This window comes from Melospiza melodia, chromosome 6 (genome assembly GCF_035770615.1).
Source record: "Melospiza melodia melodia isolate bMelMel2 chromosome 6, bMelMel2.pri, whole genome shotgun sequence".
NCBI classification, from domain to species: domain Eukaryota; kingdom Metazoa; phylum Chordata; class Aves; order Passeriformes; family Passerellidae; genus Melospiza; species Melospiza melodia.
The window spans coordinates 56,545,831-56,571,750 of record NC_086199.1 but is presented as its reverse complement, the minus strand read 5'-3'; the positions used below and the strand labels follow the sequence as shown (position 1 = coordinate 56,571,750).

Sequence of the window (25,920 nt, the reverse complement as noted above, 5' to 3'; positions counted from 1 at the left end):
GTGTGGGGAAGCGGCGGCGGGAACCGGCCTGACCGGTTCGGTGCCGGCACCGGGGGTGCCGGGGGGCTCAGGCGGCCACGCCGCCGGCGCGGCACGTGGCCCTGCTCAAGGTCACTGTCCCCAGGGCCACCCGCCGCGGTGACCGGGCTCAGTGTCCTCGACACTCCCACACGCTTTGCCACTGGCCGCTGTTTTCTGGCCGCCCCAACCGTGTTTATGGCACTGAGCGGTTTCGGCGGCGCGGGAGGATCCCGGTGGCACCGGTGGTCCGGAAGGGCGAGCCGGCGCTGAGCTCACCTGGAAGGTGTCCCGCGGGCGCGGCGGTGACGCACGGCCCCGGTGGGTGGGGGCAGAGGCGCTCGTCGCACCCGGTCCCGGCGCGGTCCCCGGGTCTGGCATGGGAAGGGGCAGGACTCCCAAATCTCAGCATTGGTGGGCTGTGCAGAGACTTTGTACCCAGGGACTTTTGGGGTCGGGGGATGCCAGCACCCCTTGGCATAGAGAGTTTGGCCATCAGGACTCTTCGTCCGGGTGAACTCCCTTGGTGCCACACACCCCCCATATTTGTGGGCTCTCCGCACCCCCTAACCCACCGTTCTCCCCGCAGAGCCGCCCTGTGCCCCACTGGTGCCGGGGGATGCCGGGATGCCGGTACCAGCGTGCCCGCAGCGCCCTGCCCTAAGCCCCGAGCCCGGCTGTGCCATGGAGGATCCGCCCGGCACCAGGACCGAGCCGTGGGCCGAGGGGCTCCATAACGCCAACAACAACGCGTCCCCGGGGGGGTGGCCCGGTGCCCGCAGTGGGCACCCCCTGGCAGCTTTCGGGAGTCCCGGGGCCAAGCCCAGCTACCTGGACCGCGTGGTGCAGGAGATCGTGGAGTCAGAGCGCACCTACGCCCGGGACCTGCGCAGCATCGTGGAGGTGGGTGCCAGGGGGCACACGGGGGCACACCCCTAGACACGGTGTGGGGTCTAGGGGTCCAGTGGTGCCACCGTGGGTGCCCGGCAGGGTTACCTGGGCAAGATCATCGATGCGGAGGAGCCAGTGCTGCGACCGGAGCAGGTCAGCGCGCTCTTCGGGAACATCGAGGACATCTACGAGCTCAGCAGGTGGGGGAGCAGGTGCCACTGGGAGGTGACAGGGGTAACCCTGTCCTGTGGGTGTGTTGGGGGCTGTGGTCACCCTGTCCTCTCTGTGCCCCCCAGCACCCTCCTGCAAAACCTGGAGAGCTGCGCCAATGACCCCGTGGCTGTGGCCGTGTGCTTCGTCACCCGGGTAAGGGCACAGGGAGCCTTGTGGGGACACCAGGGAGGACACGTGGTCATACCAGGCTCTCACTGCGTTCCCCTTACCTGCAGAGCCAGGAATTTGCCATCTACACCCAGTACTGCAACAACTACCCCAGGTGGGTTGGGGGCACAGCTGGGTGAGCAGGGAGGTGGGCAGGGGGCACACGGGTGGGCAGGGATCTGAGCCCCCTCCCTGCCCGCAGCTCGGTGGCAGCACTGACCGAGTGCATGAGGAGCAAGGTCCAGGCACGGTTCCTGCGGGAATGCCAGGAGCGTCTGCGCCACGCGCTGCCCCTCGGGGCCTACCTGCTTAAGCCTGTCCAGAGGATCCTCAAGTACCACCTGCTGCTCCAGGTGAGCGTCTGCCACCCAGCATGGCACAGCATGGGCACCTGGCACAGCTGAAGAGACACAGGGAGGGGCTGTGGGCAGCTGGCCTAGCCTGGCTACTAGGGGTGGTACAGGGACACGGCTTGGGTGCCTAGAGCAGTCCAGGCACCTGGCATGGCACATTCCCATGTCCTGATGCCACGTGCTGTGCCCAGGAGATCGCCAGGCACTTTGAGCACAAGGCAGGGGATGACTACGAGCTGGTGCTGGAGGCCATCGACACCATGACCTGCGTGGCCTGGTACATCAATGACATGAAGCGCAAGCACGAGCACGCCATCCGCCAGCAGGTGGGCACCGGGGGATGCCAGGAGGACACCACAGGGATGGTGGGTGGCACCAGGTGACACGAGATGGGCACTGTGGCAGGGGTGCTGATGCGCCTGTGTCTGTGCAGGAGATCCAGTCACTGCTGCTGGGCTGGAAGGGGCCAGACCTGACGAGCTACGGGGAGCTGGTGCTGGAGGGCACATTTCGGACACAGCGGGTGCGCCACGACCGTGCCCTCTTCCTCTTCGACAAGGCCCTGCTGATCACCAAGCGCCGTGGGGACCACTATGTCTACAAGAGCCACATCCCGGTGCGGGATGAGGACAGGAGACTGTGAGGGTGACGGGGTGGGGGAACTCACTGGGTGGCAGGGACTCCTGTGGATGCCCGGGATGGAGGGACAGGGTGGGTGTCAGGAGCCCCAGTGAATGCTGGGGTTGGGGGAACTGGGGAATGCTGGGAACAGGGGAGCCCAGTGAGTGCCAGGGACCCCCATGGGTGCTGGGGTGGGAATCAGGGATGCTGATGCCTCTCCCGGCAGTGCTCGTCGCTGATGCTGATTGAGAGCACCAGGGACTCGCTGTGCTTCAGCCTGGCACACTACAAGCACGGCAAGCAGCAGCACAGCCTGCAGGTAGGGGGGCATGGGGTGGGAGCACCCTTGGGACACCCAGGAACCCCCTGCCTGACCTCACCGCCCTCCCTGTGCCCCTCAGGCCAAGAGTGTGGAGGAGAAGCGCATGTGGACTCACCACATCAAGCGGCTGATCCTGGAGAACCACCATGCCACCATCCCCCAAAAGGTGAGGTTGGTGGGGTGGGAACCTCAGTGACACCGGGGACCTCCTGGCACAGCAAGGGGAGGCAGCTGTACCCCACCTTTGCTCCATTTCTCTTCATCCTCCCTCCACCCAGGCTAAGGAAGCCATCCTGGAGATGGACCTGTTCTGTAAGTGTCACAAGTGCCCTATCATTCCCTCTCTGCCCTACTGCTACCCCCCATTTTCCCTGGTGTCACTCCCTGTCCCCACAGATCCCCCACGCCTGCCCCGCTGCAGCCCTGAACGCCTGAAGAAGAGCTGGTCCTGCCAGCCCCTGGGTGACGCTGCCACCGAGCCACTCCAGGGACGCCGGCAGTCTGGTGAGAGCCACGTGTCACCAGTGTCCCTCCTGTCCCATGTGTTCCCTCCGTCACCCCTTCAGGGCCCAGCTGTGGCTGGGTGACACCAATGCCCGTATGGAGGGTGGCACTGGGTGCTGATGGTGCCCTGTCCCTGTTCCCACAGAGCCCTTCCAGCACCAGGGGCACACGGAGATGCTGCTGGAGCGGCTGCAGGGACACGGGGGGCGCAGGCAGTCGGGTGTGGACAACGGACGGGATCAGGGGGCTCAGGGTGCTGAGGAGTTGGGGGACAGGGGGGTGATGCCACCGTCATCTCCCCTCCCCCCAGAGCCCACCAAGCACAACCTGTGGCACCCGGGCGAGCAAGGTGAGCTGGCACGACCATGGCACCGGTGTGGCGGGCAGAGGGGTGGTTGGGGGCCATGGGGGGAATTTTGGGTGCTCCCTCCACTAATCTCTGCTTTTCTCTATCCCGGCTGGCAGGGCTGAAGGTAAGGCCAGGTGTGGTGGGTTGGGGTGCCCAGTCCCTCCAGCCCTGGCACGGGGTGCTGAGCCTGGCGCTCACCCCCACACAGAACACCAGCAGCGACGGGGCACTCCTGGAAATGGGGGAACCACACCAGCACCCCAGAGCCTGGGCAGCGGTTGAGAGCATGGTGGCAGAGGAAGAGGAGGAGGAGGAAGAGGAGCCTTTGGGCAAGGACTGCCAGGAGGAGCTGCCAGGGTCCAGGGATCTGCTGTTGGAGCCCCAGAAGGAGCAGGTACCTACACCAGCCCTTCAAACCCCAGGGAGAGCACACAGAGCACCCCAAATTGCTTCTGGGGCACTCCCACATCACTCCTGGGGTACCCCGCCCCACTACCAGGACATCCCACTCCAGTCCAGGGCACACCCCATGTTGCTCTCAGTGCCCTCTCCCAGGGCCCCATGGCTTGGCTGGGATTTAACCTGCTCGGAGCAGCTGGGTGAGCCCCCCGCAGCTCATGACTCCCCACATTTGTCTTGCCCAGGCTGGGGAACAACCATGGGTGCTGGAGGGACCCAAGCGGCCGAGCAGCTGGGGGCCAGGGAGCTGTGAGAAGGTCAGTGCGACCCCCCGGCCCCCACCCGGGAGCGCCCAGGGACCCAGCACCCACACCCCTAACAGCAGTGCTGGGGAGCACCCCAAGGTCCCCAAATCCCCGTCCCTGGTGGGGACCCTGGCGCTGCCCAGCGGGGACAGGGAACCGGAGCACGCTGCGGAGGATTTGCAGGTGTTGAGCAGTGAGGAGGAGGAAGAGGAGGAGGGGGAAGGAGACGCCAGCATCCTGCCACCCTCAGTGCTGGACCAGGCCAGCGTCATCGCTGAGCGGTTCGGCGGTGGCAGCAGCTTGTCCCGAAGGAGCAGCCTGGCGCTGGAGGGGACCCTGGGACGCACCCCCAGCCATGGTGGCAGCACCCTCAGCCTGGATGGGGGCCCCCCGCTCGAATCCGCGGAGCCCGGGGAGTCCCGCAGTGCCATCCCCTCTCCCGAGCCCTTCATCAGAGCCCGCCGGGAATCGTTGCTCTCCAACCGGGACCGCCTGCTCCTCGACAAGATCAAGAGCTACTACGGCCATGCCGAGCACCGCGATGCCGGCTTCGGGGTGCGCCGCCGCGAGAGCCTCTCCTTCATCCCCAAGGGGCTGGTGCGGAGCTCCGTGTGCCGCCTCAATGGGCTCCCGCGGCCCCCCGAGAGCCCTGAGCCCCCCACCCAGCCCGAGGCACCAGAGCTGTGCCAGGAGAACGGGGCGCAGCCCCCCGAGCCGCTGCTCATCCTGGAGGAGGATGATGTGGGCACCGCGGTGTCACCCCAAGGGCCACCCCCGCAGCTGCTGCTGACACCCCCTCACCTGGGCACCAAGGTGTACCAGCTGGCACGGCAGTACAGCCTCCGCATCAAGAGCCGCCGCGCCGGCACCCGCCGCCCCCCGCTGACGCCACAGGAGGACGGGGACCCCACCCCCAGCACCCCTTCGCTGGCTGTGCCGCAGGACGAGGCGCTGGTGGCATCCCCGTCCCCACGCGGCCCCCGCAGCCCCTCGAGCCCTGTGGGTGCCGAACCCTTCACCTGGCCCGATGTGCAGGAGCTCCGTGCCCGTTTCGGTGCCCCGCGGCCGCCGCTGGTGAGCCGCAGCCGCTCGGCGCCCGAGGGTCCCAGCCGCGGTGGGCGCCCGGCCGGGAAGGAGCGGGGCGGTGCCCGGAGCCGCAGCGCTGAGACCAACGGGGGCTCCAACACCCCGAGCCCGGCGCCAGCGCGGTACAGCAGTGACGGGGCGCTGTGGGTGGCTGCCGAAGCCCCTCTGGGCCCGGGGCAGCGGGTGCTGGTGCTGGAGCGGCTGCCGGAGCCCCCGGCCTACGTGCAGATCCGCTCGCCCACCACGCGGGAGAAGATCTGCCTGAAGGCGGTGGTGGAGCGCTGCAAAGCCTACCAGGCGTCCGAGGAGTACCGGCGGCGCTGCCCCGAGACCCCCGGCAGCCCCGAGCCGCTGCGCCACGGCCTCGTCAGGGACCTGCGGCAGAAGTTTCAGACCCTCGACGCTGCCAGCTAGGGGCAGGAACGGGTAGAACGGGTGTCCCGTGGACTCCAAGGGAAGGAGCACCCCATGGACCCCCAACCTTCCTGGGAGAAGGGGCACCACATGCATCCTCAACCTTCCTGGGAGAAGGGGCACCAAATGGACCTTCAACTTACCTGGAAGAAGGGGCACCCCATGGCCCTCCAGGCTGTTTGGAAAAAGGAACCCTTTGGGAACTTCCAGTCTGCCCAGGAGAAGGGGCACCCCCATGGATCCTCAGCCCTCTTGAAAGAAGGAACACCCCATGGACCCCCAGCTTGTCCAGGAGAAGGGGCACCCCATGGACCCCGATGTACCTGGAAGGAGGGGCCCCCCCATGGCCCCCCAGCCCACAGGAAAAGGGTCACCCCATGGACTCCCCGAACTCACCTGGCAGAAGGAGCACCCTGGGGACTCCCAACCTGCTCTGGACAAGGGACACCCCCGGTTCTCTCTGCCCACAGGACCTGGGGCACCACAAGAACCCACTACAAGTACCAGCAGCCCCTCATGTTCCGCAGGCACCCAGCACTGCACCCCACTTGCTTTCACATCTTTATTAGAAAAAAAAACCCCAAACTGAACCCAAAGTTCCTCTGTGGTCTCCACCCCCCCCCTCCCCCAGGGTGTCTCGGCCCAGCTGTGGGGTGCAGGGGGCCCCCCCACCCCGGCTGGGGGGGGCAGGGGATGGGGAGTGCCAGAGAGGGGCCCCCATGGGCTGACGCTCTTTGGTTGGTGCCCGCGGGGGCCAGGGGGTCCCCCCTCTGCACCCACGCGCTGCGGTGGGGGGGGGTTATGGCTTTGGGGGGCACCCACGCGCCCCCCGTGCAGGTGCTGGGGGGGGTCCATGCACACCTGTGGGGCGCACACCTGTGCCGTGCGTGCGGAGGGGGGCCGGGGGTGCACCTGCATGCGGGGACACACGTGTGCAGACGTGTGCGTGCAGGGACACGTATGGGCACGGGGGGCACACGCCTGGGGGGCGCCTGCAGCAGCCTCCACGCAGGGGTGTGCCTGAAGCGTGTAAATGTATGTATATATATAAATACAAATATATATATATACACTGTGCACACGGACACGTGTGCTCGTGGCGGGGGGGTGGGGGGCTCCTGCCCACGCGTGACCCCCGCGTGCCCCTCTGGACCTGATGGCGCCTGTACAGGCACTGCACACGCGTCTCCTCACACACGCGTGTCCCCGCTGGCGTGACATGGGGTGTCATTCCCCCCCCCTCGCCATCCAGGGGGTTTATTTCTTTTTCGGGAAGAAGCTGAAGCGTTTCTCCTTGTCCTTGCGGGGCAGGGGGGCTTCAGGGGGGGCCGGGGGTATGGGCAGGGGGAGGCTCTGCACCTTCCCGCGGCTGCCGCGACACTCTGTGATGGCCGCGCTCAGCCCCTGCAGCCAGGCCTGCAGCTCCTCCTGTGGGCACGGGGGTCGTTAGGGGGGGGGCTTCCCTGGCCCCCCAACAGAGTCCCAGCCAAACCCAGGGCCCCCGGGTGATGCCAGTTGCTTCAAGTCTTCCGCAGGCACCCATGTCCCCTCAGGCACTGCCAGCCTCTCACTGTGTCCTCACGGCACCCCTGGCCATCCCCTGCCCCTCTGAGCAAGGCTGGCCACTGCTGACTACATCCGCCAGCCATCCCCGTGTACCCCGGTCACTGCTGGCCACCACCATGTCCCCATGACAACTACAGCCACCCCATATACCCCTGGGCACCACACTGGTGTCCCCCTGGGAACAACCAGCCACCCTGTGTCCCTCTGGGCCTCTCTGACCACCCATGTGCCCTTGGGCACTGCTGACCACCACCACATTCCCCAGCCACCCCGTGCCCCCTGGAATCCACTAGCCACCCTGTGTCCCCCCGGGCCACCCCTCACCTCATCTTTGCCATGGAAAAGCCACTCGCTGCCATTGCTGAGCCTAGGGACAGAGCACAGACACCAGTGCCACGCATGCCCTCTGTGCCACCCCACAAGGCGCCGCACCCTCACCTGAGCTTGAAGACGTGTTTCTTCTTCTTGTAGCCTGCGGGCACCTCGCAGCGGGCGTCCCACAGCCCCAGGGGCTCCTCGCCCTGGCACGGCAGCCCCAGCGCACGGCTCTTGGCGTCCTTGAAGAAGGCGAGCTGGCCGCCCCGCAGGACGCAGTACCGCGTGCTCCATGACCTGCACCAGCACCGTGTCACCCTGGGGACACCGCCCCGCCGGGGACACCGCGCTCGCCGCCGCCGCTGCCGTGCCTACCGGTTGGACGCGCGCTTGGTGGCCGCCTCCAGGTCGTGCTTGCGGCCGAGGTAGCCCTCCAGCTGGACGCTGCTGACACGGGCGGGCAGCGTGGCCGGCTCCTCCGGCTCCTCCCGCGGTGGCCGTGGGGTCGGTGACACCGGCTCCTCGTCACCTGTCCTCGGTGCCAGCTGTTGCAAGGCAACAGCACGGTTACGCGGCAGTGTCACCCACCCACTGCCACTGAGACCTGCGGCAAGGTGTCGGTGTCGTGCCTTCCCAGGTTGCTGTCACCAGTGGGTCATAGACCTCAGTCTGGTGGCCTGGGGGTAGGTCACCCCCAGGTCTCCGGACCAGTGACATCACCAGCTCCAAAATGTGGGAACTGGTGTCTACTGGGAGGGCCCCAGTGAGTGGCTGGATGCCAATGACCCCACCAGTTCTGATAGGTGAAAACTGGTGACTGCTGGGAGGATGGCTCAGCATCCCCTTCCCAGATGTGATCCCCCACTGAGTGTCTGGGATCCTGCAGTGAGTCCAGCCCTGGGACCCTCCATGCAGTGTCAGTGACCCCACCAGATGCAGTGTGTGGGAACTGATGGCTATTGGGAAGACCCCAGTGAGCATCTGGGACATGATCCAGCCCTGGCACTCAGTGTGGTGTCAGTGTGTGTGTGTGTGTCCATGTGTCCAGCTCCAGTGTGCAGGAATTGGTGGCTACTGGGAGGACCCCAGTGAGCAGCTAGGACATGGTTCAGCCCTAGGACCCCCAGATCTCAGTGCCAGTGACCCCACCAGCTCCAGTATGTGGGAACTGGTGGGTACTGGGAAGACCCCAGCAATCAGCTGGGACCCTCAGCACAGTGCCAGTGAAGCCACCAGCTCCAGTACACAAAACTGGTGGCTACTGGGAGGACACTAGTGAGAGGCTGGGACATGAGCCAGCCCTGGCAGCACCCAGTCTTGGTGCCAGTGTCTCCTCAGATTTGGAGTGATGAAGGCTAGATGAGCAGTCCTGGGAGCCACCTCAGTGTTGTCGTCAGCCCAGGGGACATGGGGACAGTGAGAAGTCTGGTTGGGGACCGTGGCATCAGTGCCATCATCTCAAGGCATCAGTGGTGCCTGACGAAGGGGATGCCTATCCAGCTGGTTGCCACAGGAGGGGCTTGGTCAGGCCCCCTGTCCCCAAGGAGATGGCCATGTCCCCAGGCAGGCAGTGATCTTGTCCCCAGATATGTAGTCAGGGTCCTTGTCCCCCAAGCAGGCGAATGTGATCTTGTTCCCGGGGCAGCAGGAGATGTCCCAGGTAGAGGGGGCTTCTGTCCCCAAGCAGGGAAAAGTGTCTGTGTTCCTGAGCAGGCAAAGACTACCCTGTCCCCAAGGAGCCAGAAGATTCCCATGTCCCCCAGAATGCAGAGCAGGACCCTGTCCCCCAGGAGATGCCCATTTCCCTGAGCCAGCAGAAATGTTCTTGTTCCTAAGCAGCTTCTCCAGAATCCTGTCCCCACAGGGGAGAGTGATCTGGTCCCCAGGGATCCAGAAGATGGCCATGTTCCCGAGCAGGCTGGCAGTAAGCAGAGAGCACTCCTGTCCCCAAACAGTTGAAAGTGGCCATGTCCCCAAGCAGGCAGAGAGGATCCTGTTCCTGAGCAGCCAGAAGATGTGCATGTCCCTGTGCTGGCTCCCCAAGGAGCCAGGAGATGCCCATGTCCCCAAGCAGGCAAAAGAGGCAGAAGGGGTTCCTGTCCCCAAGGAGCAAGAGGATGCCCATGTCCCTGAGTAGGCTGGCAGTAAGCAGAGAGAGCAACTGTCCCCAGGCTGATGAAAATGGCCATGTCCCCAAGCAGGCAGAGGGGTACACTCTCCCTGAGCAGCCAGAAGATCCCCACATCCCTGATCAGGCACAAATGGACTTGTTCTCGTGTAGGCACTCAAGGATCCTGTCCCTGGGCAGGGGGGAGTGACCTGGTCCCTGAGGAGCCAGGAGATGCCCTTGTCTCTAGGCAGGCAGAAGAGGCAGAAGGAGAGATTCCTGTCCCCAAGCAGGCAGAGCCACAGAGAGCCATCGTGGTGTCCCTGCACAGGCAGAGCACGTGGGAGGAGCAGAGAGCTGGCAGCGAGCACAGGGGCTGGCACACGGTGACAATGCCCTGTGGGCGACGATGCCTGCCTCGCAGGATGACAATGCTGCAGGGTGTAATGATGCCCCACAGGGTGCTGATGCCTGTAGAGTGACAACGGTCCCACAGGGTGACAATGCTCCATACAGTGACTGTGTCTCTTGAGGTGATGATGCTCCACAGGGTGATAATGACCCACAGGGTGAAAATTCCCTGCAGGGTGCTGATGTCCTGCACGGTTCCAGTGATGTCCCGCAGGGTGCTGATGTCCCATAGAGCAATGATGTCCCTTGGGGTGACACGGTGGCCCCAGGGCAGACACTCCAACTCAAGCTGCTGCACGGATCCCAGACACACACATACACCACGGGTGCCACTCCCAATGTCACTCCCTTGGGGCAAAGGGGACCTGAAGTACCCCTCTGCCCACCCGGCCTTTTTGGGGTCATTCAACATTTATTCAACACAAGGCAAGGACAAGATGAGGGTTGGGAATGCAGGGATCTGTCAACACAGTGAGGTCATGGTCACAGGGGGTGCTAGGAGCTGTGGGACATGCAGGGACACTTTTTTGCATGCAGGGACACATTTTGCATGCAGGGACAACGTTTTGCATGCAGGAACAACGTTTTGCATGCAGGGACACCTTTTTGGTCGTCGGGGAAGGTAAAAGCTAAACTCAAGAACTGACCGGCTCTGGTCCATCTGTAGTGGGCAGAGAAGTGTCCTGTGTGCTCACATCCTTCTTTTCCTCCTCTTCCTCCTCCTCTGACCTGCACAGGGAGACAGCTGGTCAGCATCCCCATCCTAGACATGATCCCATAGGGATGGGGATGGCTCCCTGTCCCCCTCAAGGGATGAAAACCCTGTCAGGCTTGACCTTCATCTCTCCTCTTCATCAGCATCAATTTATTGCTTGGAAAAGGCAAATTGCTAAAAAGCCCCTTAATGCTACAAAACATCCTTAATGGTTTGAGAAGAGGGATGTGGAAACAGTGTCCCTGGTCACATGGAACGATGGTGGCATTCCTTACCCAGCCTCCAGCTCCCCATCCAGATCCAGGCAGTAGTCGGGAGCTTCGGAGCGCGCCGTCCCGTCCCGCACCAGCCCCTCACGCAGAGACCGCCCGCCAAGGAGCTCCAGCTGCCAGGCAAGGAGTGAAGGTGGTAAGGGATGGGGGGCAGACTGTGCCAGGGCAGGCAGAGGCCTCATCCCAAGCCTTTCTCACCGTTGTCAGCTTCCTGAGGGCAGCAATGCGCTCCTCCCAGGTGGCGGAGGACTTCTCAAAAGCCTCATGTCGCTTCAGCAGCTTCTCCACCGCATCCACCGTCTGCCCGTAGTCGCTGCTGGCCAGGTAGGGCTCCTGAGCCATGAGCCATGACTCGGCCACCGAGGCGTCGCGGGAGAACTGGCACACCTCCAGCACTGTGGGAGGGATGGGCAGCGCTCAGCCCCTGGACCACTGACCCTGCCACCCCCGGCACTGCCACACTCCTCCCCGGCACCCCCAGCGCACTCACGCAGCCGCAGCCGCTCCCAGCGCTGCTCCCATGTCTCCATCATGGCTTTCCTCTTGTCCACCAGCTCCACCAGCTTCGCCTTGATCTGTGAGGGGATGCTGTTAGGGAGTGGCCCAGATGGCATCATCCCCACCACTCCCCATCCCTGATTTCCTCACCTCTGGTGAGTCCTGGTGCTTGCGCTGCAGCAGCTTCTTGCCCAGCTCGATGCAGTCGGTGAAGTTCTTGCCTCGAGCATCCACCTCAGCCTTAATTCCCTGGTGGTATTTCATCAGCAGCTCCACCGAGGAGACATCCCTGAGGACACAGAGGTGCCAGGGTCAGTGGTGCCATCGGTTCCATGCCCCATCCCGGGTGCCCGCTGGGTCCATCCATACCTGGGTTTCTCCTGTGTCTCAATCTGCCGGACAGTGCTCTCCATCCAGGAGAGCAGATCCCGTGCCATGCTGAAGAAGCGGTGTTTGTCGGCTGTGTCCGTCAGCCGTGCCCGGCGCCCGCTGCATGCTTCCAGCAGCTCCTGCAGCGCTCGGGACACCTCCTGCTCCTTCTCCTGGATTCCAGCCGCCTTCTCCCCAGCATAGGCGGTCTGCAGGCGCGCTGCTGTCTCCCGAAACTGCTGCACCTGCATGAACCACAGAACGGCCTGGGTTGGAAGGGACCTCAAGGACCATTGAGTCCAGCCTCCCACTATGGATAGGGACACCTTCCACCAGACCACAGAGAATGCTGAGTGCTGGCATCCACGCCAGGTTGGAGCCTCACCTGTGCCTCCAGCAGCTGGAGGTCCCTCTCAAAGGCGTTGTGCATGCGGTGGAAAGCCTCCACCGTGCCAGCATCCTCGCCCAGATCCTGGGGCAGTTCCTGGCGCCGGGTGGCGATGAGGGCCAGCAGCTCAGCACCGTCATAGAAGTATTTATGGAGGTCATGGGAGGCGGCGAGGAGCTGCATGCGGGTGTCAATCAGCTCCAGAAGGTCGGCCCAGCTCTCATTCAGCCCGTCCTTCCACTCAGCTATGGTGGCTGCCTCGATGTGCCCCGCATCAATGAGGTCCTCAATGGTCAGGTTCACCCGGTCCACGCGCTCCTGCCCCACGCTCCCTGTCTCCCGCGCGAACTCACGAAACTTCTCTCGCAGGAGCTGCATGAAGGGAAGAGAAGAGTCAAGTCACCCCCCTCAAGTCACCCACCAGTACTTACTGCCACATTCACAGCATCATTCTCACCATGACATGGTCCAAGTCCTGCCCCATCTCTGGGGAGGAAGCAACCACATCGCGCTCAGCAATCCACTGCTCCAGCTCTTCCACCTCCCGCTTCAGCTGGAAGAGGTTGGACATGTTCTCCAGGCGCCGGCGGCGCTCCTCGGCCGCCTCCTTCAGCCCCGCGTAGTGCTTGTCCACCTGGCCCTGCAGCCGGATGATCTGCTCCCTGCGCGGCCCCGGCACACAGACACCCAGTTCTCACCCTCGAAAAAATGTCCCCAACCCACCCGTGTTGACATCCGGGGGGGTTGAGGGTGAAGGACCCGCTTTGTGCTCCCCATATCCCTCTCTGACCACCTCCCTGCCCAACTGGAGCAGCTGACACTGCCAGAGCTCCAGCTAAACCCCGCACCCACACGGTTCTGAGGGCAGGGGGTTGTCACGAAGGACAGGGGACACGTGGTGTAGCACCTACCCCTCAGGGTGGCCGGCAGAGAGCAGCTGCTGCGCCCTCCCTGCCAGCTCCTTGATGGTTTGTCCGTAGTCCTCAATGGAGCGCAGCTGCCGGACATGTCTCTTCAGCATCATCAAGCAGCTCTCCTCATCCTATGGCATGGAAAACATCCATGCCATCAGCACCTAGCATGGCTGGGGGACAGGGACTAGGGTCTAGACTCAGTGCCTGCCCTACGGGAATGTCCTGGCTCCGTCTGGTGCCACAGGGAGCAACGGTGAGCTCAGAGGGGCATGGCATGGAATGGGATGGATGCTGTGATGGCATGGGAACGACACATAAGAGCAGGGCACACCACAGCGTGTCACATGTGGACGATGTTCAGCAGAACAGTGTGGCACCGCCTGGGTCAACACTGGACATCCCAGCAAGGCACGGCCCAGTGCACCACAGATCCCCAAACATGGAGCACCACATGGAATCACTCCTCACCTTTGGTTTCTCCTCGGGTCCCATGAAGAGTTCCTGCTCACTGACCCAGGCCTCGGCCTCGTCAGCATCCAGGTAGTACTGCTGGGCCTCTTCAGCCTCCCGCAGGCGCCGGTGCCGGGCGGCCGCCTCCTCCTGCAGCGTCTCCCACAGCGCCCGCAGCTCCTGAGCCTGTGCTGCCAGCTCCGGGCCCGGCTCCTCGCCGCTCCCCGCTGCCTCTCCCCGGCTCAGCACCTCGCCCAGGCGGGGGGCATGGCCCGCCAGCTCCTTCTGCAGTGTCTGCCGGCAGGAGGTAAGTCACAGTGAGAGTCACCCATGGGATGGATCCCAAGGGACCACCCGGAATGGTGGCTGCAGTACCCAGGCTCACCTCATTCCTCTTGGTCAGGCGCTGCACGCTCGCGAGGTCAGTGCCGTGATCTGTTGATCTCGCCAGGGAAAGCCGCTCCTGCACCCACAGCTGTGGGAAGGAGCACCCACTGAGCCCCCTGCAGCACCCATGGGTACCCCCAGCCCCCCAAGCCCCTGCCACAGCAAGGACACTCACCGTCTCATCCTCCAGATCCCTCCCCAGCTGGTACATGGCCTTGGCAGTCTCCAACTCCTTCCTCTTCCTCTCCAGTGGCTCCAGCAGCTCAAGGACTCGCTGCCGGAGCATCTGCTCCTGCCTCGTGGTATCTGGCACATCCCCAGTACCAGGGGTGCCCTGCCACCCCAGTTCCTCCAGCTCCTTCATCCATGTTCTCACTTGCTCTTCCAGTCTCTAGTGGGGCAAATCCATGTGAGTTAGGGATCTGAGCCAAGATGGAGAACCCCAGTCCCATTTGGGAACAAACTCCATCATCTTGGACCTCCCGCCCCTTCCCAAAGGACCCTGTGAGGTGCCAGTACCCACCGTCAACCTCTTCAGCAGCAGGTTGGTGGCGGTGAGGTCCTTGACCTTCTCAGCATGGCGCAGCTCCTCCTGCGCCCGCCCCAGCCAGCTCTCCAGCTCCCCGTAGCTCCGGGCGTACAGCGCCGCGCGCTCGGCCTCGAACAGCTGCCGGCCCTTGTCCTCGGCCGCGCCGCGCAGCTCGGCCCAGCGCCGCCGCAGCTCCTGCAGCCGCTGCGCCACCGTCGCGCCGTACTGCGGCTTGCGCCCGGCCAGCTCCGTCCCCTCCTGCGGCAGCAGCACAGAGCGGGGTGGTCACTGCGGCACGGGCACATCTCACCCATGCAGCAGGCTGAGAGCATTCCAGAGTCATGGAACCTCTCAGCACAACGAGTCCAACCATTCTCCCAGAACTGCCAAGGCCACCAGTAACCCATGTCCCCAGATGCCATGTCCACACAGCTTTTAAATCCCGCCAGGTATGGGGATTCTACCACCACTATGGGCAGAATGTGCCAGGGCTGCACAACCCTTTCCCTGAAGAAATTTTTCCTGATACCCAATCAAAATCTCCCCTGTGCAACTTGAGGTTGTTTCCTTTTATCCTTTCCCTTATTTCCTGGGAGAAGAGGCCAACCCCCAACTGGCTGCACCATCCCATCAAGGAGTTGTAGAGAGCAAGAAGGTCCCCCCTGAGCCTCCTTTTCTCCAGGCCAAGCCTCCCAGCTCCCTCAGCAATTCCTCATGCTCCAGACTCTTCCCCAACTCCATCCCCCCTCTCGATCACAGTGCTGGCACCCACCGCCTCAATCTTTTCCAGCCAGCTCTGGTTGGGTGCCAGCTCAGCCATGAATGCCTGGTGCTTCTGCCACTTGCTGTGGAGACCACGGGCTTCTCCATAGGAGACATCCTGAGCCATCAGCATCTTCTCATCCACCCAGGCATCAAACTGAAGAGAGGGGGTGTCAGTGCTCAGCCGGTGGGGATCCCCCAGGGATGCCACCAGCCATGCTGCATTCCTACCTCACGGCAGCTCTGCAGGAAGGTCTGTAGGTCGTGGTTGTCCTGCATCAAACCCGCTGCCTCCTCCACCTTGTCCATGACAGCTCCATGCCTAGCAGGGAACCATGGATGTGCAGCATCAGCCCCGCTGCCCACACACTGCCCACCCATCCACCAGCCCTGTGCCGGACTCACCGCTCCTGGAGACTTCGGCACTTCTCAGAGATCTTCTCAGCAAAGATGTTCTCCTCAGCCACCAGCTTGGTGCCACCAACCACCACCTCTGGGACCTTCTTGGCATTGCTCTCCACACCAGCACGAAAGTTCTGGAAGCGGTGCAGGGCAGCAGCCGAGCCCTCCAGCGTGGAGGGCAGCTCCAGGTGGGACAGCGTGTACTCCTGAGGGGCACAGCAAGGGATCAGTGCATGATCACCTGTTTTTAGGATGCCTGTGAGACCCAAAGGACATCGCTTGAGCACCCACCTGCTTGGTGAGGAGGATCTCCGCCTGCTTGGTGTCGCGAAGGAACTCCTGGAAGTTGCGGCACTGGGTGAGGAAGCGCTTCCGAGCCTCTGCCATCTTGCCCAGGGCAGTCCAGCCATCCTTCACGCCGCCCAGGCGCTGCCGCAGCCCCTCGTATTCGGGGTCCGTCTGTCCCCCCAGCACCCGCTCCCCCGCCTCCACCAAGGCGGCGAAGGCTCCCGCATGCTCCTCAGCATCGCGCCGGGCCGCTTCGTGCCGCTGCAGCATCTCCTCTGCCTCCCCCAGCGACGCCGGCACCTCATCGACGGCCGCCACGGCTTTCTGAGCGCCGAAGAGCCACGCCTGGAAGTCATCCAGGTCCTGCAGGAAACTCCGGAGCTGCCCGGCTTCCCCCAGGGACGCTGCGCGCTCTGCCAGGGCCGTCTGCAGCTCGTCCCAGGCCGAGGTGGCCATGGCCAGCTTCTGGGCCACCTCGGTGGCCGCCTCGGGCCGCTCCTCGGCCAGGCGCTCGGCTTGGGAGCGCAGGGCGGCCAGGCGGTCCTGGGCCACAGCCAGCTCCCGCTCGATGCCGTAGAGCTTGCGCTGGGTGGCCAGGACGCCGGCCAGGTCACGGCCCAGCTCGGCCGTGGCCTCCACTGCTCGGGCTTTGCTCCGCAGCCATTTCTGGGTCTCCTCGGACTCCAGGTTGTAGTTGAGGAGGCGCAGCGCCGAGCCCACCGCCCTCCGGCGCTCTGACACCAGCTCCCGGAACCGGCCCCACCTGCGGGACAGAGGCGGGGGATGGCGGAGAATGCACCGACACCGTGTCACCCGCCTGCCCCGCCACCACCGCCACCACCGGCACCGTACCTCTCGTTGAGCTGGTCCCGGCACTGCCGGACTTGGGGGCTCCGGGGGTGCCCGCTAGCCAGGAGCCCGTCGGCGGCCTGGTTGACCGCGGCGATCTGGGAAGCCACGGTGGCCATGTCTTGCTCCAGCCCGTCCAGCCTGTGGGAACGTCCAGGCTTAGAACGAGCAGCAACTCAGGACAGGGCACGGCAGCACCGCCACGGCGGGGGCTCCTTCCTACCTGCGCTGCGTCACGTCCAGGTCCTCCAGCGCCTGCGGCACCTCCAGCTCCGCCAGCCAGGTCTCCTTGGAGCCCATCCAGAGATGGCAGGCGTCGCTCTCCCCGAAAACAGTGTAGAGGTTCAGGGCATCCTGCAGCTGGCGGCCGCGGCGCTCAGCCAGCGCGGCCGCCTCGGCGTGCAGCTCCCTCAGGGCCGCCAGCCGGCTCTGCGCCTCGGGGCCGGCGCGCAGCTCCGGCGGGAAGCCCTCAGCCTGCTGAGCCAGCCTGTCCAGCTGCTCCCGGGCGGCCGCCAGCTCGTCCAGCAGCTCCTGGTGCTGCCGCAGCAGGACGAGGGTGCGGGATTCATCCTGGCCCAGCTCCTCGGCGGCCGCCCGCCGGCGGGCATCCTGCAGCCCCTCCGCCAACTCCTCCACCTCGGCCTGGAACTGGAAGAAGCCCTCGGACTCCCGCAGGCCGCGCCGTCGGAACGCCGCCAGCTCTTCCAGCTGCGCCCACAGCGCCCGCACGGCCGCCCCCCGCTCCCGCAGCTGCTCGGCCGCCCGGCCCGCGGCCGCCAGCCCCTCGGCCACCGCCAGCGTCTGCTCCAGCCGCCCGCCCCGGCTCCGCAGCTCGGCCTCGAAGGCAGCGTGCCGGCGCTGGAGCAGCAGCACGCCCGGCAGGTCCTTCCCGAAGTCCAGGGAGGAGTAGAGCTGCTCCTGCTCCTTGATCCAGCTCTCTGCCTCGTCTAGCTCCCACAGGCAGGTCCAGAGGGAGCGGGATTGCTCCAGCAAGGCTCTCCTCCGCGCCGCCAGTACCTGCAGCTCTCGCCGGCACATCTCCAGGTGGCTCACGCGGTCCCGGATGACTTTGGGGTCACAGGGACGATAGCCTGGGCAGGGAGCAGGGTGAGTGCTCGTCAGGACAGTGTCCTGCTTTCCCTTTGCCACGCCAGGGATGCAGGGGTGTCCTGGCACACCTACCCTCAGCGTCAGCAAAGCGGAGGGCGGCAGCGCTGATGGCCCGGGTCTTCTCTGCCTGTATAGCCATGTCGGCCTCCAGCAGACGGTGGGTCTGCAGAAGCTCCTCTGCTTCCAGAAGGTGCTTCCCAGATTCAGGAGATGCCAGTTTCACCTGCAGGAGACCCTCAGCTATTACCTACTGACACCGAAAACTCAGCACCAGCACCCCGACATCTCATCTCCCTCCTTGGTGAGCTCCCACCAACACCTGGTGGGACAAAGATACCTCACCCATGGTGACACTCAATGCCCACAGCTCACCTTGACCTCATCCATCCAGTCGATGCAATGGAGCATCTCCTGGAATAGGTGCTGCAGGGTGAGGTTCATCTCCAGGCGCTGGCGCCGGGCAGCCAGCAGCTCCAGGAGCTGCTCCCAGAGCCGCAGGATGTTGTCCTTCCGCCCGTTGATGCGCTGGATGTCATGGTAGCCCTCCAGCTCCAGTTCCCTGGCCACTGCCTCGATGGCTTGCACCCTCTCTCTGTAGGCAGCTGTGTCTGTCTCAATGGCCTCGTGCTTCTTCTTGGCCGCTTCCACCGCCGCCAGGTCCTGCCCAAAGTTGTCCTGCCCAGCACAAAGCCCATGGTAAGGCTCTGGTGAGCTCCCCAGGGCAGAGGGTCCCTGGGATGGGTGGTGCCCCTCCTCACCTGGGCCACCAGGCGCTGGTTCTCACTCAGCCAGGCCTCCCGCATGGCTGCTTTGCGGTCGAAGCGCCGTGCCAGCTGCTCCAGCTTCTCCTGACGGATCAGCTCGTTGCGCAGCGCCAGCTCCCGCTCATGCTCCGCTTTCTCCAGCTGCTCCCAGGCCTGGAGGAAGGCAGCACTGGACAGGTGGCACATCCTCCATATCCCACATCCTCCCACCCACCCGTGTCTTGTTCTGCTGGTGACCCCCAGGTGGAGGAACACAGCCTGCCATGGGATGGATCAGTCCTGTCCCAGTATGGATCCAGCATGTCCTGGTATGGACCTGAACTGCCTCAAGAGATGGACTTAACCTGCTCTGGGACCCATCCCAGCCTGCCCAAGTACCTGAACTACTCAGGGATGGACCCAGTCTCCCCAGGAGAGGAGTTCAGTTTCCCCCAGGAGATGGACCTGACCCGACCCCAGGAGACAGCCCCCAGCTACCACAGCCGATGGAGCCCGTACCCGGTTGATGTCAGAGACCAGGCGCCCCTCGTGTGGGGTGTAGACACGCTGGTTGTTGGCCCTCATCCGTGACTGGATGGTGAAGAGCAGCACCTCCAGGTTGCCCTTCTCCTGAAACCTGCCCGAGAGAGAGCTCAGTGTTGCGCACCCTTGGGTGCCCCACACTACCGGGTGAGCATGGGGAGCAGGGGGCCCTTACTTGGGGGGCTTCTCCACGGTGCGGTAGGTGCTGAAGGCTTGCAGCTGGTGCTGCACCCCAGCCAGGGAGTTGGCGAAGCTGCGGCTGTTGAGGGAGGCAATGGTCTGCTCAATCCACGTGAGCAGGTCGGACGCCAGCCCCCCATAGCCCTCAATCATCCGCTCCGTCTCCTTGGCGTGCTCGATGACCTGTGGCGGGACCAGGGGTGAGCATGAGGGGCTGGCACCCCAAGAGAACACCCCTGACCACTTCAATGCCATTCCCTACCTTGCCCAGGCGCCGTCCCTCCACCTCCAGCACCTTCATCTTGGAGAAGTAGTGGTAGAAGGCCACCACATAGGTGATGATGGACTTCTCATCGGGGTTCTCCGTGAACACATCTGCCCGGTGCGAGTGAGAGGTGTCACTCCTGACCCAACCTCAACCCACTTCACAGGCCACCACAGCCTCATGAGGTCCCTCCTGTGCCCACCCAGGCCCTCCTTCCATGTATTGGGAACCTCTCTGTGCTCCAGGCTCTGGAGCCTCGGAATGTCACAGGAGAAACTGAGGAAGGAGGACTGGCAGCAATTGCCTCACCTTCGGGGTCGAGGAGAGGGGTGATGCCCAGGTGCCGCTCTGCCACGCTGAACGCATGCTCCAGGTTGTGCCGGGCATTGGATTTGGTAAGGTTTTGGAAGTCAACCAGCTCAGGCCTGGGGACAGAGGGCACGAGACAGCGGTGACACACCTGTGGGACATCTCTCGGTGCCACTCCCACCCCAGTGCCTGCTGCTGTGCCACCTACCTGTGCCTGTGGATGAGGGCATTGAAGGCCAGCCCGTCCTTCCAGCTCGAGGTGAAGTTGGTGACATTCACATGGGGGTACCTGCGATGGGGACAGGGTGTCACTGTCACTCTCTGGACACTCACAGACCCTGACACGGTCACGTGAGGGTCCCACCACCTACCCTGCTGTCTTCATCTGGCACCAGAGCAGCAGTGCATCCCTGGCAGAGCGTGTCTCCCGGCCCTCCTGTGTCTCCACGATGATGTCCTGGATCTGGGGGCCAAAGGACATTCTGGGGTTGGAACAGCAGTTCCATGGAGGATGGCTCCCATCTGGGAATGAGGTGTGGAGCAGAGGGATGCCCTGTCCTCACCTGGAAGCGGAGGATGATGGTCCAGATGAGGCCAAGAACAAGGCGGTGGTTGCCATCCACGATATCGTGGGAGCCCATGTTCTCCAGGTGCACCCGCTGCTCCTTCAGGAACTGCAGCGCCTTGTCCACGTTCTCCAGGCAGTGGATCCGCATCCGGCCCTTGGTGGGCTTGGGCTGGGGCATGACAGTGCTCAGCACGCTCCCTCCCACACCAGGCACCCCAAGCCCTGCCCAGGCACACCCCCACACCCATGCTGCCACCCCAACCCTTGGCCAACACCAAGAGGAATGGTGTAGCATGCCATGGCAGGCCACAGGTCCCAGGGTCTCCAGCTGGATGGGATTCCTACCAGAAGCTCTCCTGACAGCACTTCCAGCAGCTTGATGAGCACCCGTCCGTCCCGGAGGTCCATGTAGAGGTCTGAGATGCGGCAGGTGACACGAGCCAGGTGCGAGTTCACCCACTTGGTGAAGGTTTTCTTCTGCACGGCCTCCCGCTCGTCTGGAGGGACAGCAGGCATGGGGTCACCGACGGTGGGGACAACCCAGGTGGGACCGAGGGGACCTGCCACCCACCTGCCAGGGCTTTGATGCGGGAGCGCTCGAAGAGCCGCGCGGAGCTGTTGTCGTTGTCCAGCTCATCGTCGGACGCGTCCCAGCGGACGTTGATGCGGCTGTAGTGCTGCTGCAGCTCCAGCTGCTCGTAGTCATTGGCCGAGGTCATGGTCCCAGTGTGCCCTGGCCCGGTGGCCGTTGGCTACCGGTGAGAGGCCCCTGGGGACAGCGGGACCGTGAGCATCAGTGCGGCCGCGGTGGCTCACTGGCCCTGCGGCACGTGGGGATTTGCGGCTCAGAGCCTCGGGATAAGCTGCTCAGAGGGATTTAGCCTCGCCCCACCCAGGTGTTGGGGGGGCACCTGGCAGCTGCCCTCTCCAGGACCACCATGCTGAGCCCTGCCGAGCTCTGCTAATGGCTATTTACAGAGCTGAGTCCCCACCCAGGTCCCTCTGCTCAGCTGAAACTCCAGCCCAGGTCCCCAGAGGTGTCCCCCCAATCCTTGGATGCCCCCAGGGAAGTAGCTGCTGCTCACTCCCACCCCGACCCCTGTACCACACAGGGGCTTCACCAGCACTGGTGGCAGAAAGTGGTTGACAGCTGCCGGCAGGGGGGGGCACCCACCCCCGGGGACATTTGAGACACAGATAGGACATGGCTGGTATCTAAAAATGCCTCTGAGCAGCTGTCGGTGGCTGCTGGGGCCCCTGAGGGGTGCGAGGAGATGAGCTGGGGCTCCCTACAGCCAGCAGCATGTCCAGGACCTCTCCTGCAACCCAGAGCTGCCCAGAGCCCTCAGTAGTGGGTGCCAGGGGGAACCCCGTGTGCCCCAAATCCCTGCTGTCCCCGTGAGCTGTGACAACCCATGGGCCCCCAGCTCCCCCTCGGATGCCCCGGGCAACCCCCATGTCCCCCCTGGCAGGGTTATCGGGGTGGCCCAGGCTGTGCCACACCCCAACTCCGCACCCTAATCAGGGCACCACAGGCAGGGCCTTGGCTTGGACCTGGAGGCACTGGGAGCGTGCAAGGACATGGAGGAGCGTGCAGGAGTGTGGGCAGCACAGCAAGGACACTCGGGAGCACACCAGAGTGTGCAAGTGCAAGGGAGGGCACGGAGAAGGGTGGCAGAGTGTGTACCTGTGAGCCAGGACACGCAGGGACTTGTCACAGCATCCACATGTGAACGAGGGCATACAGAAGTGTGACAGAGTGCGCCTGTGAGCAAGGACACACAGGGACATGCCAGAGCGTGCACAGGTGAACAAGGACAAGTAGAAATGTGCCAGAGTTTGTATGCCAGAGCAAGGACATGCAAGAACACACCAGAGTGTGCATGGGACACACACGACAGGCACTCGCATGGGTGCAGGGCCATGCAGATGTGTGCCAGAGCAGGCAGGAGGGCAGCCCCTCATGCCATGACTCCGTGCCTCTGCCAGAGCACCCAGCTCGCCCTGGCAGGAAAGCCTTCTGGGATTTTGGGGACAAATCTGGGGATTTTGTCCCCAAAACTTCAGGGACTGCCAGCAGTTTGGGTGTGCTAAGTTGTGTCTGGTCTCTGCAGGAGAGACCAGTTCTGACGGTGCCCCCGACAACACAGCAGCGGGGCCATGGCTGCGAGCATCCAAGGAGGAGAAAGAGGAGGAGGAGGAGGAAGAGGAGGAGGAGGAGATGACGCCGAAGGGAGCCACATCAGGCCCATGGGAGCATTCCGAGCGCGGGCGCTCACCCACCCTTTAAATCTCCCTCCACCACACCGGCGCCTTCCGAGCATCCCTCCCTGCCACAGCCACGCCGCCACCAGCGCCCGCCACCCGGGAATTGTCATTCCTGCCGCTCAGCGTGCGGAAAGCTGGGAATGCCAGCATGCCGGCCTCACCGCCAGCATCCTGCGGCCATGGCCCGGGCAGCGTCGCCTTCCCCGGCCAGCGGCTCGCCTCGGTGAATCAGCACTTCCCGGTGAGGGGCTGGCACCGTGCCACCACCACGGTCCCCCCACCGGGCATAGAGAATGTCCCCCCACACCCCAAGGGCGGCTGGGGCAGCGTTTGGCACCTGGCACTTATGGCACCCTCAAACCCATTCCCTGGCTCAACCCTCACAGCCACAGCATGCTGCCAGCAAGCCCATTTCCAGTGCACAGAAGAAACTCATCAGAATCCCCCAAAACACCCCAAAATTTTGCCCCATCACTGCCACCCAGAGCCTGGTGTGTCCCTATTGCTCCACTCCACCAAAACACTTTGGATTTGGTATCTCCTCCACGTACACAAGCAGCCCTGCTCCGGTTGGGAAGGGGCAGGATCTGGGGGGCATCCCCCAGCCCCCCAGCAGCCCCCTGCCTGCCGGGCGCGGGGCCAGGCCCGGGAGCAGATGGTCCCTCTCGGCACGGCCGCGTGGCACAGCACGGGGCACCCAGGCATGGAAAGGCACGGCACGGCTCCTCCGGCAGCACTGCCCTGCCCCGGCCAGGGCTCCCCAGCCACACTCCCACCCGCCAGCAGAATTTGGGCTTCCCCAGGGCCACATGCCGGCCGTGCCAGGACTGTCCCATGTCACCCAAGCTGGTGACACGCACACGTGCTGACACTCCACAGACATTTTTGGCTATAAATAGGCCTCCCCTGCGCACGGCGCTAGCTGAGCCCCAGTCCCTTCTAGGGGAGCTGCCCCCCCCTGCACCCCAAAACCACCAGAGAGTGCCCCAAAACCACATGACAGCTATCAAATACCCCGTGGGGGGCCATGCTGGCACCCAGCAGGGTTTTCTGGGTCTCCTGTGCTTGCCACTGTCTTTCAGGGCACCCCAATCTCCTGGTTTGGGAGCTGGAGATTTATAAAGGGAAAAGCTGGGAAATCAGGCCTGGGGGACCCCTGGGTCATTGGGGTGAGGGTAAGAATTCCCCCAGCCCAATGCCCACTCGTGAGCATCCTCCTGGCACAGGACAAGGGGGACCAAGGGCATGGCACCCCAAAAACCCTTCCCAGTAACCCTCCAGTTAGCCCAGTTGCTAAAAACTGGGGGACAAAGTGGGTTGGGTGATGTTTCCCACCAAGACCCTCAGGACTCGGCTTTTCCACCGTGTCCCAACAGTGCTGGGAGCACCAAGGACTAGTGTGGGGAGCCCTCCAGGGGATGGCGCCCCAGGAAAAGTGTCCCCAGGGTGTCCCCACACTGTCCCCGGGCTGTCCACAGGGTGTCCCTAGAAAGTCACCGCCACTCGCCCGCCCCGTCCTTCCCGAGAGCAGCCCCGAGGGACACGGGATGACAGCAGACCCCCCGCCGCGGGCGAAAAGGGGGCTCAGGCTCCCCGGAGGGCTCTTCACCGTCGCCACCAAACTTTCCTCCGTGCCCACCGTCCCCCCCCCAGTTCCGCGCCCGGTGTTCGGTGCCGCACCCCCCCCCACCCCGGTATCCCCGGGGCGGGCAGCGCCTGCCGGCGCCCCCCCCCGCATGTCCCCCGGGAGCGGCGCCTCCCGCTGTCCCCCGGTCCCTCCCGTGCTCCCCGGAGCGGCGCATCCCGGTGCCGCGGGGTCTCTCTCACCTGCGCGGGGCGGCGGGCGGGCGAGCGGCGGCGGCGGCGGCGGGGCCGGTGCGGGAGCGGGGCGGGGGGAGCGGAGCCGCCCTGCACCGCGATATAAATAACATTATCTGGGCGCGCAGGGACATTCCTACCCGGAGCCGGCGGCGCTGCCCGGCCCCGATAGCCCCGCTCCCCCCGAGAGGGCCGGGCCGAGCCGACCGGGCGGGCGGGGACGGGGATGGGCGCAGGGACGGGGACGGGGACGGGCCGCCCGCCCCGCAATGCAGCACAGCGGCGCCCCCCGGCCGCCAGCGCCACCGGCACCGGCAGCAGCACCAGCAGCACCGACACCGGCAGCACCGGCAGCGGCAGCACCGTTGGCGGCAGCATCCTTGGCAGCAGCACCGGCGGTGCCGGCACCTGCGGGCTGCGGAGAGGCGCAGCGCCCCGCCGACAGCGGCGGGGGTCCCCGGCTATCCCCTGCGGCCAGCCCACGTGTCCCCCGCTGGCCCTGGATGCCCCCCAGCTAGTCCCAGGCACCCCTCAGCTAGCCCTAGGTGTCCTCCCGCAGCCGTGTGAGTTCCCCAACTCGTCCCAGGCACCCCCTAGTTAGATCTCTGTGTCCTGCAGCTCCTCCCAGGCACCCCCTAATTTGTCCTGGGTGGCCCCCAGCCGCCCTGGATGTCCCCCAGCTAGTCGTGGTGCCCTCCATCTAACGCAGGCAGTGCCCAGCTAGCCCTGGATGACCCCCAGCTAGCCCAAGCCGCCCTACAATCAGCCCTTGGTGTCCCCCACTATCCCCGGATGCCCCCCAGCTAGTGACAGGCACCCCGCACCTGGCCCTGGGTGTTTCCCACTAATCCAGAGCGGCCCCCAGCCAATTTTCAACACCCCACAGTTGGTCCTGACTGTCGCCCAGCTAGTCCTGAGTGTCTCTGTCTCCCACTAGCCATGGATGGCCCCCAGGTACTTCCCGGGGTCTCCCACTCGCGCTGGATAGCTCCCAGCTAATCCCAGGCAGCTCCCAGCTAGCCCTGGGTGCCCTTCGCTAGCCCCGGTGCTCCCCAGGTCTCTCTAGGTGTCCCCCAACAGCCTTGGGTGCACTCAGGTAGCTCCAGGTGCCCCCCACTAGCCCTGGGTGCCCGACTATCCCAGACCCCCCCCCCGGTTATTGCCGGTTGCCCCAAGCAGCCCCACGGCCCCTTAGGCCGCGCCCATTGCCTCAAGCCACGCCCGTTGCGCCTCAGGCCACGCCCACACCCA

The 25,920-nt window shown here is 64.4% G+C and overlaps 2 protein-coding genes across 3 annotated transcripts; one reads left to right on the top strand and one right to left on the bottom strand.

The window, feature by feature from the left end:
• Positions 1-541: 541 nt before the first annotated feature.
• Positions 542-6,233, top strand: PLEKHG3 (pleckstrin homology and RhoGEF domain containing G3). The gene is made up of 15 exons (XM_063158446.1): positions 542-921; positions 1,009-1,109; positions 1,206-1,275; positions 1,359-1,405; positions 1,493-1,643; positions 1,835-1,969; positions 2,077-2,259; positions 2,491-2,583; positions 2,666-2,752; positions 2,865-2,898; positions 2,983-3,090; positions 3,236-3,439; positions 3,556-3,563; positions 3,648-3,833; positions 4,084-6,233. The coding sequence occupies exons 1-15, from the start codon at positions 646-648 to the stop codon at positions 5,641-5,643; spliced, it is 3,243 nt and encodes a 1,080-aa protein (XP_063014516.1). The 5' UTR covers positions 542-645; the 3' UTR covers positions 5,644-6,233.
• On the bottom strand, positions 6,192-24,696 carry SPTB (spectrin beta, erythrocytic). 2 transcript variants are annotated; one of them, XM_063158434.1, is made up of 36 exons: positions 24,679-24,696; positions 21,155-21,352; positions 20,929-21,080; positions 20,579-20,752; positions 20,387-20,478; positions 20,224-20,304; positions 20,016-20,131; positions 19,704-19,816; positions 19,437-19,624; positions 19,238-19,355; positions 18,734-18,892; positions 18,348-18,650; positions 18,048-18,198; positions 17,089-17,956; positions 16,869-17,006; positions 16,020-16,779; positions 15,732-15,934; positions 15,558-15,648; positions 15,337-15,483; positions 14,559-14,822; positions 14,211-14,426; positions 14,034-14,123; positions 13,667-13,942; positions 13,196-13,326; positions 12,742-12,946; positions 12,282-12,656; positions 11,897-12,141; positions 11,678-11,816; positions 11,520-11,604; positions 11,228-11,424; positions 11,033-11,142; positions 10,690-10,771; positions 7,900-8,069; positions 7,648-7,821; positions 7,534-7,576; positions 6,192-7,071 (listed from the first exon to the last, which is right to left on the bottom strand). In XM_063158434.1, exons 2-36 carry the CDS (start codon positions 21,300-21,302, stop codon positions 6,901-6,903), a joined length of 6,975 nt encoding a protein of 2,324 aa, XP_063014504.1. In that variant the 5' UTR covers positions 21,303-21,352; positions 24,679-24,696; the 3' UTR covers positions 6,192-6,900. The 2 variants fall into 2 exon arrangements, with proteins under 2 accessions (XP_063014504.1, XP_063014503.1); XM_063158433.1 differs by lacking the exon at positions 24,679-24,696 and adding an exon at positions 22,271-22,359.
• Between the last annotated feature and the right edge of the window lie 1,224 nt (positions 24,697-25,920).

Coding starts and splice junctions, on each gene's coding strand:
- PLEKHG3 (XM_063158446.1), top strand. CDS start 646: ATGCCGGTACCAGCGTGCCCGCAGCGCCCTGCCCTAAGCCCCGAGCCC. Junction 1,970..2,076: donor AGCACGCCATCCGCCAGCAG/GTGGGCACCGGG, acceptor GTGTCTGTGCAG/GAGATCCAGTCACTGCTGCT. Junction 2,753..2,864: donor ATGCCACCATCCCCCAAAAG/GTGAGGTTGGTG, acceptor CCCTCCACCCAG/GCTAAGGAAGCCATCCTGGA.
- SPTB (XM_063158434.1), bottom strand. CDS start 21,302: ATGACCTCGGCCAATGACTACGAGCAGCTGGAGCTGCAGCAGCACTAC. Junction 18,199..18,347: donor ACTGGATGGATGAGGTCAAG/GTGAGCTGTGGG, acceptor GGTCTCCTGCAG/GTGAAACTGGCATCTCCTGA. Junction 7,577..7,647: donor AAACACGTCTTCAAGCTCAG/GTGAGGGTGCGG, acceptor CTCTGTCCCTAG/GCTCAGCAATGGCAGCGAGT.